Genomic DNA, 18,787 nt, shown 5'->3' with positions numbered 1-18,787 from the left:
ACAAAGGAACTTATGGGACACAGCAAAGGCAGTTCTCAGAGGCAAATTTATCACACTACCAGCGCATATTAAAAAGACAGAAGAAGAGCATGTAAACAACCTTAAAAAAAAAACTGAAACACCTAGAGAAGAAAAAGTTAATTCGAAAACAACTAGAAGGACAGAAATAACAAAAATAAAATCAGAAGTAGAGATTGAAATAAGATCTACTATACACAAAATAGATAAATCAAAAAGTTGGTTCTTTGAGAGAGTCAACAAAATAAACAGACCCCTGGCAAGATTAATCAAAAAAAGGAAAGGGGAGACTCAAATAAACAAGATTAGAGACCCCACAGGAACAATCACAACTGATTTCCAAGAAATTCAGTCCATAATGAATAAGTACTACCAGGGCCTATATTCAAAGAAATAAGAAAATCTAGTAGATTTCTTAAATAAATACAGGCTACCCATACTGAACAATGATGAGGTAAACAAATTGAACGAACCAATCTCTTACAATGAAATTGCGGAAGCAATCAGGGAAATGCCAACCAAAAAGAGCCCAGGTCCAGATGGTTTCACTGCGGAATTCTACAAGACGTTTAAAGATGAAATAACACCTATACTCTTGAAACTCTTCCAAGAAATAGAAACAGAAGGAGTAATACCAAACTCATTTTATGAAGCTAATATTACTCTCATCCCCAAACCAGGGAAAGACCCAACAAAAAAAGAAAACTACAGACCTATTTCTCTAATGAACACAGACGCAAAACTCCTCAATAAAATATTAGCCAACAGAATCCAGAAACAAATTTTAAAAATCACACACTATGATCAAGTAGGCTTCATCCCACAGATGCAAGGCTGATTTAACATTCGCAAATCAATCCGTGTAAAGCATCACATCAATAGAGCTAAGGATAAGAATCATATGATAATTTCTCTGGATGCGGAGAAGGCATTTGACAAAATACAACATCCATTCATGTTGAAAGCACTAGAAAAAATAGGAATAAGAGGTACATTCCTCAAAATAGTGAAAGCCATATATGAAAAACCTACAGCCAGTATTATACTAAATGGTGAAAGACTGGAACCATTCACCTTAAAATCAGGAACTAGACAGGGATGCCCACTCTCTCCACTTCTCTTCAATATAGTGCTGGAACCCTTAGCCAGAGCAATAAGGCAAAAAAAGGACATCAAAGGGATCCACATAGGGAAAGAAGAAATTAAACTACCCCTATTCGCAGATGACATGATCCTCTACTTGAGTGACCCAACAAACTCCACTCCCAAACTTCTATGGTAATAAACTACTTTAGCAAAGTGGCAGGATACAAAATTAACCTTCAGAAGTCAGCAGCCTTCTTGTACACCAACAATACACAAACAGAAGGCCAAATCAAGAAAATGATCCTATTTGCAATAGCCCCCAAAAGAATAAAATACTTAGGAATATACTTAACCAAAGATGTAAAGGAATTTTTCAATGAAAACTACAAAAGCTTAACGAAAGAAATTAAAGAGGACACTAGGAAATGGAAAGACATCCCATGCTTATGGCTAGGGAGAACCAACATAGTGAAAATGGCTATACTACAAAATTGATCTACAAATTCAATGCAATCCCCATCAAAATCCCAAAGACATTCTTTACTGAAATAGAAGATATAATTCAAAGATTCATATGGAACAAGAAAAGACCTAGAATAGCCAAAACAATTCTAGGCAAAAAGAGCAATGCTGGAGGTATTACAATATCAGACCTCAAACTCTACTATAGAGCCATAATAATAAAAACTGCTTGGTATTGGCACAAAAACAGACCAGAAGATCAGTGGAACAGAATAGAAGACCCAGAAATAGAACCACATACCTATAGGCAACTTGTATTTGACAAGGAGCCAAAGATATACAGTGGAACAAACACAATCTATTCAATTATTGGTGCTGGCAAAACTGGGCAGCCACAGGCAGAAAACTAAAAATTGACCCTAGCCTTTCGCCATGCACAAGCATTAACTCAAAGTGGATCAAAGACCTCAGCGTCAGACCGGAAACCGTGAAACTGCTACATGATAAAGTAGTAGAGACAATGGAACTCATAGGCACAGGCAAATGATTCCTGACAGAATCGCAGGGTCACAACAGATAGGAGAGAGACTCAATAAATGGGACTACCTAAAAATAAAAAGTTTCTGCACAGATAAAAACATAGTCGCAAAAGTAGAGAGACAGCCAACCAACTGGAAAAAGATATTCATCAATAATACATCTGACAAATGCTTAATATCCAGTATCTACAGGGAACTCAAGAAATTAATCCCCCCCAAACCCAATAAACCATTCACTAAATGGGCAAGGGAACTAAAGAGAAACTTATCAGAAGAAGAGATTAAAACGGCAGAAAAGCATATGAGAAAATGTTCATCATCTATGGTCATAAAGGAAATGCAAATAAAAACAACCCTAAGATACCACCTTACCCCAACAAGAATGGCCAAGATTTTGAACTCAGACAATGACAGTTAGTTGCTGGCGGGGTTGTAGAGAAAAAGGAACCCTACTACACTGTTGGTGGGAATGTAAACTAGTTCAGCCACTCTGGAAAGCAGTTGTGGAGGTTTCTTAAAGAACTGAAAATAGGGCCGGGAGTTTGGCCTAGTAGTAGAGTGCTTGCCTAGCATGCACGAAGACCCAGGTTCAATTCCTTGGTACCACATATGTAGCAAAAAGCCAGAAGTGGTGCTGTGGCTCAAGTGGTAGAGCTCTAGCCTTGAGAAAAAACCCAGGGACAGTGCTCAAGCACTGAGCCCAAGCCCAGTACTGGTCAAAAAGAAGAACTGAAAATAGACCTTCCCTACGATCCCGCCATACCTTTTCTGGGCATCTACCCTGAACATCCTAACCCAAGATATGATAAGGACACCTGCTCAGCTATGTTCATCTCTCTGCTATTCATAATAGCCAGGCGATGGAAACAATCCAGATGCCCTACTGCAGATGAATGGATACAGAAAATGTGGTATATATACACAATGGAATTCTACATAGCCAACAGACAAGATAAAATAATGGCATTCACAGGGAAGTGGATGAATCTAGAGTGAATCATGTTAAGTGAGACAAGTCAAGACCTAAGGAACAAAAGGCGCATGGTATCCTTAATATGTGGCTATTAAATCCAAAGAGTAGAAGAGCGAAGACTCAATATCTGCATACCCAATGCTGTGGACATGGTAATGGAAATATAAACATAACTATATAGATATAAAAACCTATGACTCTATAGACATAATGCTTTATTTTCTAAAATTAATGTTTCTATGACATATAAACCCTTAGCCTAATTTTGATTAAGTTCTGAATACTAAGTCCCAGTGATTGTAAATAGAGATTCCCTTCTTGAACACTCGTTTGTTAAACCTGTCATTTAAAATATGATGTAAAAATCAACATTAATAAAGGAAAAAAAATCATATAAAGTGAAGTAAGCCAGACTCAAAGGAACATAGGCTCAGTGGTTTCCCTCATTTGTCATAATCAGTAGAAACCTTAATCTAGATACATAAGGCCAAATAGTATGACGCTAAATGTAAGGACCTCCAGGATATAGAAACAAAAGCCATATAAGGAGTGATTGTTGTCCTTAAAGTACTATGTTATCTCTCATCTCTTTTACCTTCCCTTGGTTATCTCATATTGTTACAATATTTCACCTCGTTATCTGATATATTTTCTATATGCTTAATTGGTTATTTGAAATTGGATAAGGAAGGGTGGAAATCAAGATGAGTGGGGCGGGGGGAGGGACATGGGGACCATGACATGAGAAAGGGTATCAATGTTTGAGAAGTAATGCACCTTCTATATGGTGAATATAATGTAACCCTTCTATTAATTATAATAAAAAATATATGGAAAAAGAAAATAAAAAATAATGGCATTCTCTGGGAAGTGGATGAAACTAGAGTGAATCATGTAGAGTGAGGTAAGTCAAGATCAAAGGAACAAAAGGTACATGGTATCCTTAATATGTGGATATTAAATCCAAACAGTACAAGAGCAATGACTCAATATTTGGGTACCCAAGGTTATGGACATGGCCTTAGAGATACAAACATAAATACATAGACATAAAAATCTATGATGGGACATATACTCTATAGACATGTTTTTTATATAGATTAGTACATATCTATTACATATAAACCCTCAGCTTAATTTGAATTATGTTCTAAAATTTATGTGCTAGTGATTGTATATTGAGATTCCCTTCTTGAACACTTGTTTGTTAAACATGACATTTGAAATGAAAAAAGTGTTCAGTGAGTTGAGTCTTTTCCCCAGCAGACAGCGCACATGTGTCCGTGCAATGCCCATTTTTCCCCGGGCAAACTTCGTTTTCCACCTTTGCATGCCAGAAAGATGGCCCACAAGCACATCTACTACTCATAAGTACTTTGCCAAGCACTATGTTTACCCAGAGAACTTTCTAATCAAGTTCCCAAAACTCATCTGATGTCTCAAAAGGACTGGAGGAGACTTGGTGGCCAACAGAGTCTTGGCTGGGTTTATTACATGCTTCATGAACCAGAACCCCATATTCTTCTCTTTAGACAACCTCATCCAAAAGAGCAACAAAAACAAAGTCTTGTTCAAATGGATATATGTTCAAATGGATATGTGTGCATAAGGGTAGTAGTTTTCAGTGAATACTTGAAAAAAGAATGCACAGTTCATCAATACCTATGCATGAACTATATTCTTCATGGCAACAGAGCTCAGTTAAATCCAACTGCACGTAGGTTATTGTAAGGTGCTTAAAATTTCTCTCTTAATATAAGTGCCTGTTTGTCTTTACATGTTATTTTTGTTAAATAAAGTTTGGATGTTGCGTTTAAAAAAAAAAGTAATTCAAGGTCAGTGCCAAAGCCTAGATAACTGAGAAAAATCTAAAAACAAACTAGATTTAAGGATAGTAAAAAGTTCATAAACTATTCTGTTTGATTTAAAATCAAGCAACATACTGATTATAAAAACTAAAAGTCCTTATCAATTAACAATGAATACAGAGGCATTTATTTTTTAAAATTGTATTTTACTGTCAGGGTAACATATAGAAGGGTTACAGAGGCATTTATATAGCTTATATAGTTTCCTTTAAAATACTCAAAACCAGCTGGGCATTGGTAGCTGATACCTGTAATCCTAACTATTCAGGCGGCTGAGATCTGAGGAGAATCACTGTTCAAATCTGGACTGAGCAGAAATGTCTGTGACTCTTATCCTCCAATTAATCACCAAAAAGCCAGAAGGGCAGCTGTGGCTGGAGTGATAGTGTGTGCTAGCCTTGAGCAAAAAGCTCAAGGACAGCACCAAGGTCCTAAGAGCAGCGCGCGCGCGCGCGCGCGCGCACACACACACACACACACACACACACACACACACACACACACACACACACAAAAATAATAGTACTCAGAAAGTTATGAGAAGATGAAAAGAAGCAAAACATTTATTACTAAATCTGAATAATAAGTATGTAGGATTTCATTTTACTTTTCTCAGTTAACTGATATGTTGTTTTGGGGTTTTTTTTTTGGGGGGGGGGCAGTCCTGGGCTTGAGCTCAGGGCATGAGCCCTGTCCTTGGACTTTCTCAAGGCTAGAGCTCTACCACTTGAGCCTCAACACCACTTCCGGCTTTTTTCTACATATGTGGTACCAAGGAATTGAACCCGGGTCTTCATGCATGCTAGGCAAGCACTCTACCACTAGGCCAAACTCCCAGCCCGCAATTGATATGTTTTGTGTATCTCCATAACTTAAAAAAAATTAAGGGGTACTTCCCTAGGGCAGCTAATATATGGTAATAACAAACATCTGACACCAAGAATTAAGTAAAGAGAATGTGAATTTAAAGTGCTTACTTCCTTAGAGAAAGTTTTAAGTATCTATGTTTCAAGAACTTTAAATTTCCATTAAGCCTACAGAATTTGCCCACACTCATACCAACCATCAATTATCAACTGATAATTGAACAGTCAACAGGCATTTATGAATTAGCAATTAGATCAGGAATTTTTTTGCCAGTCCTGGAACTTGAACTCAGGGCCTGGTCACTGTCCTTGGGCTTTCTCAATGCTATCGCTCTTCCATTTGAGACACAGCACCACTTCCAGCTTTCTTTTGTGTATGCGATACCCAGGAATCGAACCCAGGGCTCTCTTCATGCTAGGCAAGCACATGCTCCTGGCCCCTATTTCTTAATTTTTTTTTTTTGGGGGGGGCCAGTCCTGGGCTTGAGCTCAGGGCCTAAGCACTGTCCTTGGGTTTTCTCAAGACTAGAGCTCTACCACTTGAGCCACAGCACCACTTCTGGTTTTTTTCTACGTATGTGGTACCGGGGAATCGAACCCCAGTCTTTGTGCATGCTAGGCAAGCACTCTACTACTAGGCCCAACTCCCAGCCCCTTTCTTAATTATTTTTATAAACCCAAGACATTTTTTAAAATAAATCAGAAATATCTATTGCTGGTCAACAAGTTTGCTTCTACAAGAAAGTATGCAAAGCTGATGAAAACTCTTTTCTGAAATTAAAAATATAAAATACAAAAGCTGACCAATATTTATAAGACCTTAAAGTTCTTAAACATGATTCACCAGTGCCTTTTGCTTAAAAGGCATCAATGGTTCATGCTTGTAATCCTAGCTACTTAGGAAGGTGAGATATGAGGATCAAGGTTCAAAGCCAGCCCTGGTATGAAAGTCCGTGAGAGACTTATCTCCAATTAACTACCAAAAAAACAGAAGTGGTGCTGTGGCTCAAAGTGGTAGAGGACTAGCCTTGAGTGAAAAAGCTCAGTGACAGTGACCAGACACTGAGTTCAAGCCCCAGAACTGCCAATAAATAAACAAAATAATAAATTTAAAATAAGAATATTTTATCAATAGGTTCTAAAGCCAATTTCTGTTAGCAGCTTCAGATTATTAGTTACAATAAACAACTGCCAACATCTGTGGTCCAAAACTTAACAAGTCAAAGCAAATGTTTCTACTTCGATCTACTATATAATGGGTTCTATAACTTAATAACATATAAAACAATCAGTTTTTCTCTCTTGGCTCTCCAAAGAAAACAATTACACCAAGAAAAACACGCAAAATTACTTTAAAATGTAGTGTTTAATTATGACTCCACAGACATAATGTTTTATTACAAAGATTAATATGTATCTATGATACAAACCCTTAGCCTAATTTTGATTATGTTCTAAAAACTAAGTGCCATAAACATGTCATTTGAAATATGATGTAAAAATCAATGTTAATAAATTCTTTAACAAAAAAAAAACTAAGTGCCAGTGATTGTATATGGATTCCCTTCTTGAATACTTGCTCGTTAAACATGTCATTTGAAATATGATGTAAAAATCAGTTAAGAAATTCTTTAATAAAAAAATGTAGTGTTTAAGAGTTTTGCTAGATAGCATACGTAGAGAGAAGTAATAAGAGGACTTAACAAGCTACACACAAAAGTCTCTTCCTTTAATAAATACCAAGCACAATGATACATGTCTAGAATCCCAGTACTTAGAAGATGAGACAGTAGGACAGCATGGGCAACGGATTGAGACAAAAATAAAAATATAATTTCCCTATAAGCTCACTAGCAAAAGGAGACCAGAAGCCCAAATGTGAAACAAAATTGTTAACAATAGTAAAGTCAAACATACCAATAAGTTCAGGTGGGTTTCTGTCATTAAACCGTTCACAAAGACGAATGAATGTGTCGGTATTCTCAGTTGTAGGACATTCCCCATGTCTAACAACATGGAAAAGAAAATTTTAAAGAAGAGAATATAAATTTCAGTGAAAGGTTTTCATTTAAGAATTCTTAATTCATAACTTACCCTTTACACTGAAGTTTGATATATTTGATACCTTCTTTTTCTATGTCATTTCTGTCATAGAACCTTGAAGTATTTGTCAGATCCACCAACAAGCTCATTTTAACCTTAAAAAAAAGGGCAGATTTACTAGTAACTGAATTTGTTCCAAATCAAGCTGACTAAAAATGGCAATACCATAATCACCCATCTACACTAAGAGAGAGTTTATGTGTACCCTGCCACCAACCAACTTCAGTGAACCTCTACTCACCCAATTTTTACTTAAGACACTCAATAAAAACAACATATATGATAATGAAGAAACAGAAAGGTAAGCAAAAGAGACTTCACTCTCAACAGCACAAAAGTCAACTCAAAAAAAGAAAACAACACTGGCATACTTTGGTGCACATCTGTCTCTACAGCCATGCTGTATAAGACAGGAGCCTGGAGCAAGGGTGGCATCCATGTGAAACAGACCACAGCTCTATCTTTGGCCACACATCTCCTCAGCATTGCACACCACCACCTGCATTAGTTGCTCATGTTTACTAACACTGTAGCACACCCTTAGAAGACAACATAAGCCATTTAGGCCACAAACATATGTGTGTAATCCTTTCTCTGTCTGATTCATAACCTTCCTATTTTCTAAAAGTACACTGAAGCAAGGTTAAAAATGATTCCTAAGGTAATTTTTCTCTTTTCTTCCTGGATATATAAAACAAAGTAATGGTTTGAAAAAAAATTTTTTTTTTAATTTTTTTTGGACAGTCCTGGGACCTCAAGGTCTGGGCACTGTTTCTGAGATTCTTTTTGCTCAAGGCTAGCACTCTACTACTTGAGACATGGTGCCACTTCTGGCTTTTTCTGTGTATGTGGTACTAAGGAATTAAACCCAGGGCTTCATGCATGCAATACAAGCACTCTACTACTAGGCCATGTTCCTAGCCCTGAAAAAAAAATGTAATACTTCATTTTTAGTGAAAATAGGAAGCATAGAGAATATCCAATCATTTTAAAAGTCTAAATTCTGCCAAAAAGAAGTGAGAGAAAACACATGGAAAAGAAAAATAAATTTTTTAAGAATTCATCCTGGTCCGGGAATGTGGCCTAGTAGTAGAGTGCTTGCGTAGCATGCACGAAGACCGGGGTTCAAGTCCTCAGTACCACATACATAGAAAAAAGCTGGAAGTGGTACTGAGACTCAAGTGGTAGAGCTCTAGCCTTAAGAAAGTCCAAGGACAGTGCTCAGTCCCCAAGCTCAAGACCAGAACTGGCCAAAAAAAAAAAAAAAAAAAAAAAAAGAACAGTTGAACTAAGTCCAAATAATAAACAGATAATTCACATACTTCCCACCACATTCTCAGACACATACTGTCTGGAAAGAAGACAAAAGGATTAACCTATAGTGCTTAAATCAAATCATTAGTTTTTGTTGTTGCTTTGGATAGAATACTTACCATGGACTTGTCTAAAGAAGACTAAACTACACAATGAATAAACTCCATTGTTACAAGGAGGAAATGGCAAAAACATTTAAATTTCACATGCAACAAAAATCCAGCCAAGCAATTGGCTCACAGCTGAGGCTAAGAACAGAAGGATTATGCATAGATCAAGGCCAGCTCAGGAAGAAAAAACATCATGAGATCCGGGGATGTGGCTCACCCTATAATCCTAGCTACTCCAGAGGATGAGATCTGAGGAGGATGAGATCTGAGGACAGGTTCAAAGCCAGCCCAGGCACAAAAGGACCTGAGACTCTTATCTCCAATTAACCTCTAGAAAACGAAAGTGGGGCTGGGCTCCAGGGTGAGGCGATAGCCTTGAGCTGAAGAGCTCAGAGACAGCACCCAGGCCCACTTCAAGCCCCATAACCCACAAAAAAAAAAAAAAAAAACTACTGTAACTTAGCTTCCACATGCCCCATATAGTTGCATGTATAAATGTGCATGTGGTAAATTTGTATAGATAATATATTTATGTGAATGTGAATCTGTACACACATATGCATCCACATGTTACATGAAAGTATTTTTCATAAGATAATCCCAACTCATGCATAAGGAAAATAACTATCTTCTGCACATAGTAAAAACTACCATTTATTAAAGCCCTTACTCTGCGACAGTAACTGTTCTATATACTTTACATGTAGCATTAATCCTGCAAACCAAATACCTATCTTCTAAGTCCAAACTTCTACACATTTCCTAGGAAATATCACTCTACAGATGTTAGTTGTGATTTTTCAATGTAATTATAGATAACTTCATAAATTAGCTACAAATAAAAAATATAAATATAGCAAAGCTCCCTCAATGAAAGTAAGTGTTTTTTTAAAAAATCTAAGTGACTCTTTATTTACCCATAGGAATGACGCACATAGTAAGCTATAAGATTCACAGAATGTGGCCAGGAGTGTGGCCTAGTGGTAGAGCCTAGCATGCATGAATGTGGCCTAGCCCGCATGAGGACCCAGTTCAATTCCTCAGTATCACATACACAGAAAAAGCCCAAAGTGCTGCTGTGGCTCAAGTAGCAGAGCCCTAGCCTTGAGAATAGCCCAAGAATAGTCCTCAGGCCCCAGGACTGGTAAAAAAAAAAAAAAAAAAAAAATCATTTATTGTGTTAATATAATATACAACTGTAAGGCTACCAACTGCATAAAATAAAACGCCATAAAGATTGGTGTTATGCGTTAACTGTGTCCTTACTGTAAAAAGATGTGCTTGGCTGGGCACTGGTGATTCATGCCTATAATCCTAGCTATTCAGGAAGCTTAGATCTGTGGATCATGGTTCAAAGCCAACCTGGGCAGAAAAGTCTGTAAGATTCTTATCTCCAATCAATTACCAGAAAATGAGAAGTGGAGCTGTGGCTCAAAGTGGTGAACCCTAGCCTTGAGCACAAAAGCTCAGGGACAGGACCCAGTCCCTGAGGTCAAGCCCAACAACCAACAATTAAAAGATGTGTCTGGTTGGCATGATGGCATACCCCTGTAATTCCAGTACCTGGGAGACTAAGGCAAGAAGATCAGGAGTTCCAATGGAACCTGGGTTACACAGCAAATGCTGTCTCAAAACAAAACATATTCAAGTCCTAACTCCAAGTACCTATAACTGTGAACTTATTTGGAAATAGAATAAAGGCTCTTTATAGATATGAGCAAGTTTAGATGAGGTATGCTAGGTTAGGATGGATTCTAATCAAATGACCGCCCTATCCTTGAGCCAAGCCCCACTTCCCTATTTTCAAAAGTCCTTTTGTGCTGGGCTGGCTTTGAACCCTGATCCTCAGATCTAAGCCTCCTGAGAAGGTAGGATTATAGGCATGAGCCACCGCACCCGCCAAATGAGGCTAGTATCTTTACAGTATCTTTATAAGAAGGAAACTGAAAGGATAAGGATATGGCTCAAGTAGAAGAATGCCTGCCTGACAAACTCAAGGAACTGAGGTCTCAAAAATCCCCAAAATGTCCAAAAATAAGTAATTCATGGGCCTGTGCACACGCCCAGGCACACACAGAAATTTTAACACAGAAACATGCAGGAAAAATATCTTATGACTATGGAGGCAATGCCTAGAATGATGGAGCTTTAAGGCCTAGAGATATAGCTCAGTAAGAGAATACTTGACTTGAATAATGGCACTGTGATCTAAGGATCATCAAAGACTACAGGTAACTATTATAAGCTAGGAGAGGGCCTTGAAAACTTCGTCCTCCAAGCCTCCAGAAGAAAGAAAATTTTGATTTTCAATTTAAGAATTGTGAGAAGCACACATCTACTGCTTCAAGACATTTAGTGTGTATAATTTGTCAAAGTAGCCATAGGCTGTAATAAAAATGACATTTCTGACAGAATAATGTAAAAATATACAAAGGTTCATTGACTCTTACAAAGCTACCCAATGGCCAGGAGTGGTGACATATAACTATAATCTCAGTACTCAAAAGCTATGGCAAGGAAGTTGGGAGGCCAACACACAAACTACCTAATAGACATGCAAAATGGTACAGCAACTCTGAAGAACAGTGTGGTAGAGGTTTCTGCTTCTTTATTTCTGCTTCATGAGTCTTGAACTCGGGGTCTGGACACTGTCCCTGAGCTTCTTTTGCTCAAGGTTAGCACTCTATCACTTGAGCAACAAAGCTACTTCCAGCTTTTTCTGTGTATAGGGTCCTGAGGAATCAAACCCAGGGCTTCATGCATGCTAGGCAAGCACAATATCACTGAGCCAGCCCAGTTTAGTAGTTGTATAAACCTACACCTTTCTTTTCTGTATGACCTAGCAATCATGCCTGTGACCATTTATCCCAAAAGAAGAAACACTATGCTCACATAAAAACCTTTAACTAAGTCAGGTAAGGTACATGCCTCTTAGTCATAGTATTCATAAGAAAAGAGACAGAAAAGATCATGACTTCAAGGCTAATTTGGGCTACATAGCAAAACACACCTCAAAAAAGCAAGGACTAGGGCCAGGAGTGTGGCCTAGTGGTACAATGCTTACCTAGCATGCCCAAAACCCTGGGTTTGATTCCTCAGTACCACATACACAGAAAAGGCCAGAAGTGGCACTGTGGCTCAAGTGGCAAAGTGCTAGCCTTAAGCAAAAAGGTTGTCTACACAGTGCCCAGGCCCTAAGTTCAAGCCCTAGGACTGGCAGAAAAGAACAGAACAGAACTAGAGCTGGGCACCAGTGGTTCATGCCTATAATCCTAGCTACTCAAGAGGCTGAGATCTAAGTATTACACTTCAAAGCCAGTCCACACAAGAAAATCCATAAAAGTTTTTTTGTTTTGTTTTTTTTTTGGCCAGTCCTGGGCTTGAGCTCAGGGCCTGAGCACTGTCCTTGGGCTTTCCTCAAGGCTAGAGCTCTACCATTTGAGCCACAACACTATTTCCAACTTTTCTATGTATGTGGTACTGAGGAATCGAACCCAGGTCCTTGTACTCTACCACTAGGTTAAACTCCCTGCCCCATAAAAGATTTTTATCTCCACTTAACCACCAGAAAACCAGAAGTGAAGTTGTGGGTCAAAATGCTCCGTAACAGATCCCAGACCCTAAATAAAGCCTCACAACTGGCCCAAGGACTGGCAAGGACTAAGGTTTTAGCTCAGTGGTAGAACACTTAGCATATATAAAATCCTGGGTTCAAACCACAGCCCTGTCTAGGGAGTGCGGAGTCATATCCAGCAGTAGAGCACAAATCAGTAGCAATCAGTACTTCTTACCTTTAGACTCTTCAGATAGTTTGAGAGCATACTGGGATGGAAGCGATTCTCCTCAGCAACCTGACTATCATATCTTGGTCCCAGCATTGTCTTCAGAGGCAAGAATCTTCCTAAACAAAATTGAGATGAGTAACAATTTTCACTATATAAAGAAATGGTTTCAGGTTAAAATCCTATAACTATGTCAGAACCACCTTCTGAAAACATCTTAAAGGTGAAAATATTCTATAAGAGCAACTGTTCATAAAGTACTCTCCATCTAAACAATTATTTAAAATATACTGCCTTGAAATGTTTAGGAACAAAGTAAATTGTAGAAACTGACAATATAGCAGAAAACTACGACTGAATGGAACCCTGCATTAAAAGGATACTGGCAGGGCCCGGAGTTTGGCCTAGTGGTAGAGTGCTTGCCTAGCATGCACGAAGACCTGAGTTCAATTCCTCGGTACCACATACATAGAAAACAGCCAAAAATGGTGCTGAGGCTCAAGTGGTAGAGTGCTAGCCTTGAGAAAGTCCAAGGACAGTGCTCAGGCCCTGAGCTTAAGCCTAGGACTGGCCAAAAAAAAAAAAAAAAGAAGGATACTGGCTTGGTAATTGCTAGTGGCTCATACCTATAATCCTTGCTTCTTGGGAAACAGACCTGGAAGACTGAAGTTTGAGGCCAGCATGGGCAAAATGTTTAAGAGGGGACACTCCCCTTCAACCAATAGTTGGGTACAGTAGCACATGGCTGTTATCTCAGCTACATGGGAGGCTGATTGGAAGGCACATGTTCCAGGTCAGCCTCAGCAAAAAGTTCATGAAGACTTCATCTCAACAGAAAAATCTGGGTATAGGGGCACATACCATCATCCCAGCTCCCAGCTACAACAGGCAGACAAGCCCACATGGGCTTTCTCTAGCATTAAGAGAGCAAATATCGGCTAGAATCATGTCTCAAGCAACAGAGTAAACAAGTGAACAATCCTGAATTCAAATCCCAGTATTATCAAAAAAGAAAAACTGTTGAAGTCAATGAAATTAATTTCTGTATTCCCTATACTCAGAAGGCTGAAAGGGGAAGATCAGGAGTTTGAGGTCAGCTCAGATTACACTGCAAGTTTACACCACATGCATAGAAAAAGCCTAAAGTAGTGCTGTAGCTCAAGTGGTAGGGTTCTAGCCTTGAGGAAAAAAAAAAACAAGGACAGTGCTCAGGCCCTGAATTCAAGCCTAGAATAAAAAAATAAAAAAAGCCCTGAGGAAATGAACGAATACATAAATGAAAAAGTAATATAAAGCAAAGGGATTTCAGAGTCCTTGTCCCAGACAGTTATGTTTAATATGGTCTCAGGAGGCTGAGACCTGAGGATCATGGTTTAAAGCCAGCCCAGGACCTGAAACTCTTATCTCCAATTAACCTCTAGAAAACAGGAAGGGGGACTTGGCTCAAAGGTAGGGCGGTAGCCTTGAACTGAAGAGCTCAGGGACAGCACCCAAGCCAAGTTCAAGCCCCATGACCCAAAATGAATAAGGTGAAACTAAAAAGAAAAAGGAATAAACAGGGTCCTGAAATGTAGCCAAGGCTGTCTTGGACCTCAGGTCCTCTAGACTGACTGCCACGTGCTGTGGTTACAAGAACACACTACCCGGCCCAGCTAGTTATTTAAAATTTCTAATTACAGGACTTTTTTCTTTTTTCTTCGTTAAACGAAGCTGGAAATTTCTCCATCTAATGGACCTAACTACATCTCAGGATTAAGGCATGCTAGGATATTCAACAATATTGATAGGATGAAAACTAAAGGCACTCTCTGAAAAACTATCAGAATATAATCCCAGTGATTATTTCTGTAAGAAAGATTGATTTTTTTTTTTACCTTTTTTCTGAATCACAGAACAAGGATAAAGGATATCACCATGTAGTCAATTTGTCTAGATATCTATTTGATAAGCCCCTCCCCCCCACTAGGGTACTGTGTTGAAGGCTTACTGCAGATGTAGCATTGATGCAAACAGGGTCCTTTAGAAGGTGTGTGGATCATGAGGGCTCTCATGGATTAATACACTTATGGATTCACAACTTAATGGGCTATTGCGAGGTAAGAGAAATTCTATAAGCCTTGTTGGAGAAGTAGGTCACAATGTATGTACCCTTTGTCCCTAACCCCTTTTTCTGTCTCTCTTGTTCCTGGCCACTATGAAAGCATCAGCTTTGCTGCATCATGTGATCCCTGTTCTGACACATCATAGGCCCAAAGCAATGGGGTCAAACACAGTAGACCATAGGAAAAAAACTCTTTCCTTTTTTAAAAATTTTGTCAGTTGTGGGGCCTGAACTCTGGGCCTAAGCATTGTCCCTGAGCTCTTCAGCTCAAGGCTACCGCCCTACCCTTGAGCCACAGCCCCACTTCCCCTTTTCTGGTGATTAATTGGAGATGAGAGCCGCACATTTTTTAGTGTTGGGGCTCGCTTTGAACTGTACTGTGATCCTCAGATTTCAGCCTCCTACTCAGCTAGGATTACATGCCGGCTCAATCTTAGATATTCTTTTAGGTAGCATTCCATTAGTTTTACTGTGTTTGAAATGTCATTTAGTTTAAATAATGTGTTAGTTTTGCATTTCTGTTATAATTAGCTTAAAAGGAGGAAAGAAAGCCTGGTGTGGTGGCCTGTAATCCTAGCTACTCGTCTGTAATCCTAGCTACTCAGGAGGCTGAGATCTGAGGATCGTGGTTCAAAGCTAGCTCCAGGCCCTGAGTTCAAGCCCCAGGACCAGTGTCCCAGAATTGGCAAAAAAAAAAAAAAAAGGCCAGGTGGAGCAGGTATGGTGGCTCCCACCTATAATCCTAATTATTTGAGAAATAGAGATCAAGAGGATCATGGTTGGAGGACAGACCAAGCAAAAAATTCTCAAATCCCATACCATCCTATACCTTTAAAAAAAACAAACAAACAAAATCCGGACTTTGGCCTAGTGGTAGAGTGCTTGCCTATCATGTGCAAAGACCTGGGTTTGATTCCTAGGTACCACATACACAGAAAAAAGCCAGAAGTGGTGCTGTGGCTTAAGTAGTAGAGCTCTTTCTTGAGGAAAGCCCAAGGACAGTGCTCAAGCCCTGAGCTCAAGCTCCAGGACTGACAAAAAAAAAAAAAAAGAATTCAATTACATTTAACTTCACCTCCAATAAGCATCACAAATAAAAAGCAGTATTGAATACTAGCAGAGATCCAGTTGGTTGTCAGGAAGCTTGAGGTTCTATAACTAATCACACCCATAAGTTTAGTGATAGGCTGGAGGCATAGCTCATGCCTCAAACAGTAGAATGTCAAGCAGCTCTGACTAGCAGTTCCAGGAAGAACTCAAGCCTCAGTAGCATTACAAAAAAAAAAAAATTCAGTGACTTAATCACAATAATTTAGAAGCTAGTTTCTGTGGTCTCAAATATCCCAAAACTAATTAAAAAAAAAATCAATTCAAGCAACAGTGGCTCATGCCTGTAATCCCAGCCTCTCAGGAGGCTGAGATCTAAGGATCACAGTTCAAAGCCGGCCTGGGCAGGAAAATAAATCTGAGATTCTTATCTCCAATAAATTACTTAAAAAGCCAAAAGTTAGGACCAGGAGTGTGGCCTACTGGTAGAGTGCTTGCCTAGCATGCACCAAGACCCCGGTTTGATTCCGCAGTACCACATACACAGAAAAGGCCAGAAGTGCTGTGGCTCAAGTGGTAGAGCACTAGCTTTGACAAAGGCCAAGGATAGTGCCCATGCCCTGAGTTCAAGCCCCAGGACAGGCACCAAAAAAAAAAAAATGGCAACAGCCCAGTAATTGAATAATTGAATAAACAGAATATGGTGTGTTCAAAACAGTGAATAAAAAGCAATGACCTTCTAATACATTCAAAAGTCTGAGTCTCAAAAATAATGCAGAGCAAAGCCAAACCAAAACGAGTGTATAATGTTTCCATTTATTAGAAAAATTCTAGAAAATGCAATGTAATAGTGACTGAAATAACAGAAAATAATTACCTTAGAAAACAATTACCAAAAGACACAGAAAACTTGGAAGGGATGGTAAAGAGAAAAATTCTGAGATGTCCTACATACTGTCCTAGGGCAATATGTAGAAAGAGTTAGGGGAAGTAAGTTAAACAATGTAGTAATTGGAACAAAAAATAAATATGCCAAGTTTCCAAATGTATGTCGAAAGCTTCCTCCATCCTAAATTGTTGGTTTATAAAATAACTTTCCAGATCAACTTCAATCAATCCAGAAGCAACCAATACTTTTCTTATATACTATCCTCCCAACTTAAAATTTGTATTAATCAACACTGCTTGCCTATGGCCAAAATAAACTCATGTATTCCTCTGCAAATTTTATTATTAAAAAACAATGCGGGCCCGGAGTTTGCTTCCCTAGCATGCTCAAAGACCTGGGTTCAATTTCTCGGTATCACATATATAGAAAAATCTAGAAGTGGTGATGTGACTCTAGTGGTACATCTCTAGCCTTGAGAAAGCCCAAGAAGGACAGTGCTCAAGCCCAAGGACTGGCAAAAAAAAATGCTTTGAGTTCCTAAGTCCAGCCCAAACTGCGGAGGCTGGGATAGGAGCATCTGAATTACAGGCCAGCCTAAGCTACACAGTTTGATGACAACCAGGGTTATACTGTGGGATCCTGTCTTTTAAATAAACAAACAAACAAATAAGTAAAAAACTTTATTTCAGATAATCCTGGAGAGTTTTGGCTTAACAAGTAGGATGGTTTCAGGAATGTTCCCCAACTTCAGTAAAAGTTGACCGTGTGTTTAAAAAGAAAAACGTGTCGAATCCGCAAAAGTCATTTTAAAAGCAGAAACAAAAATCCTCCCTATTCCCCGGCTCAACGTCAACACACTCGGCTGCCCGGGAACAGCCCCTCTCCTCCCAGCTCCCCTCCTTCGGAGGGGCCGGGGGAACCCTGACAGGCTTCCCGGTGCTCGCCGCGGAGCTCCCGGGGGCTCGGCTCCGGTCCCACGCCCCTCGTTTACCTTCGCACCCTCAGCCTTCCCCGGGCGGGGACGCCAGGCGGCTGACCCGCCCCCAGCCGCGGCTCCAGCCCCGACCCCCGACGCCCTCCGCCGAGCCCAGCGCGGCCCCGGCAGCCGCCCCGGGAAGTGAGCCGGCCGGCCGGGCGCAGGCGGTCCCTTCCCGGTTACCTGCCACCGGCTGCCCGCGCCGCGGACAGTTCAGCCACCGCGGCGGGATCTTGTTGTGAGCCATGGCTCCGGACCGCCCAGAGCCGCCCTCCTTCGTAGGCTGCCCCCAACTCGAGGCCTCGGCCCGCCGACCACCGAAGATCGAAGTCCGCGAACCCTAGCCGAGACCCAGACGCCTCCGGCTCCTATCTGGACTAACGTCAGAGACGCCGCGCCACTTTCATTCAGGCTCAACTCTAAAGCTCGAGGCGAGCCCACAATGCACCGCGACTTCCGCCCCTGAAGGTCCGCCCCCTTATTTCCGAGGTCAGAGGGGAAGAATAGGAACCTCAAGTGGGCGGAGCAGGTCTTTCCAAACCACGCCCCGTCACGCCTCGTCCCTCCCCGCCCCGCCCAGCCCGGACGGGCACAAAAGACTAGAGCGCGCCTAGTCTGCCTTTGCGCGTGCGCGATGGCTCAGGCGGGAGACT

The 18,787-nt window shown here is 40.2% G+C and overlaps 1 protein-coding gene across 2 annotated transcripts in view; it reads right to left on the bottom strand.

Moving 5' to 3' along the window:
* Rngtt (RNA guanylyltransferase and 5'-phosphatase) overlaps positions 1-18,561 on the bottom strand; it is a 233,839-nt gene extending 215,278 nt beyond the window's left edge. For both annotated transcript variants that reach the window (XM_090338447.1, XM_090338446.1), the window contains exons 1-4: positions 18,318-18,561; positions 13,131-13,240; positions 7,907-8,010; positions 7,730-7,818 (exon numbers count right to left, since the gene is read on the bottom strand). In XM_090338447.1, coding sequence (XP_090194573.1) covers positions 7,730-7,818; positions 7,907-8,010; positions 13,131-13,240; positions 18,318-18,381 — 367 coding nt within the window. In that variant the 5' untranslated portion in view covers positions 18,382-18,561. The remainder of the gene's footprint in view (positions 1-7,729; positions 7,819-7,906; positions 8,011-13,130; positions 13,241-18,317) is intronic.
* Between the last annotated feature and the right edge of the window lie 226 nt (positions 18,562-18,787).

The sequence above is a fragment of the Megascapheus bottae genome, chromosome 8 (assembly GCF_031878675.1).
Source record: "Megascapheus bottae isolate mThoBot1 chromosome 8, mThoBot2.hap1, whole genome shotgun sequence".
In the NCBI taxonomy this organism is placed as follows: domain Eukaryota; kingdom Metazoa; phylum Chordata; class Mammalia; order Rodentia; family Geomyidae; genus Megascapheus; species Megascapheus bottae.
The sequence above is the reverse complement of the archived record's forward strand: the minus strand, read 5'-3'. Positions and strand labels throughout refer to the sequence as shown.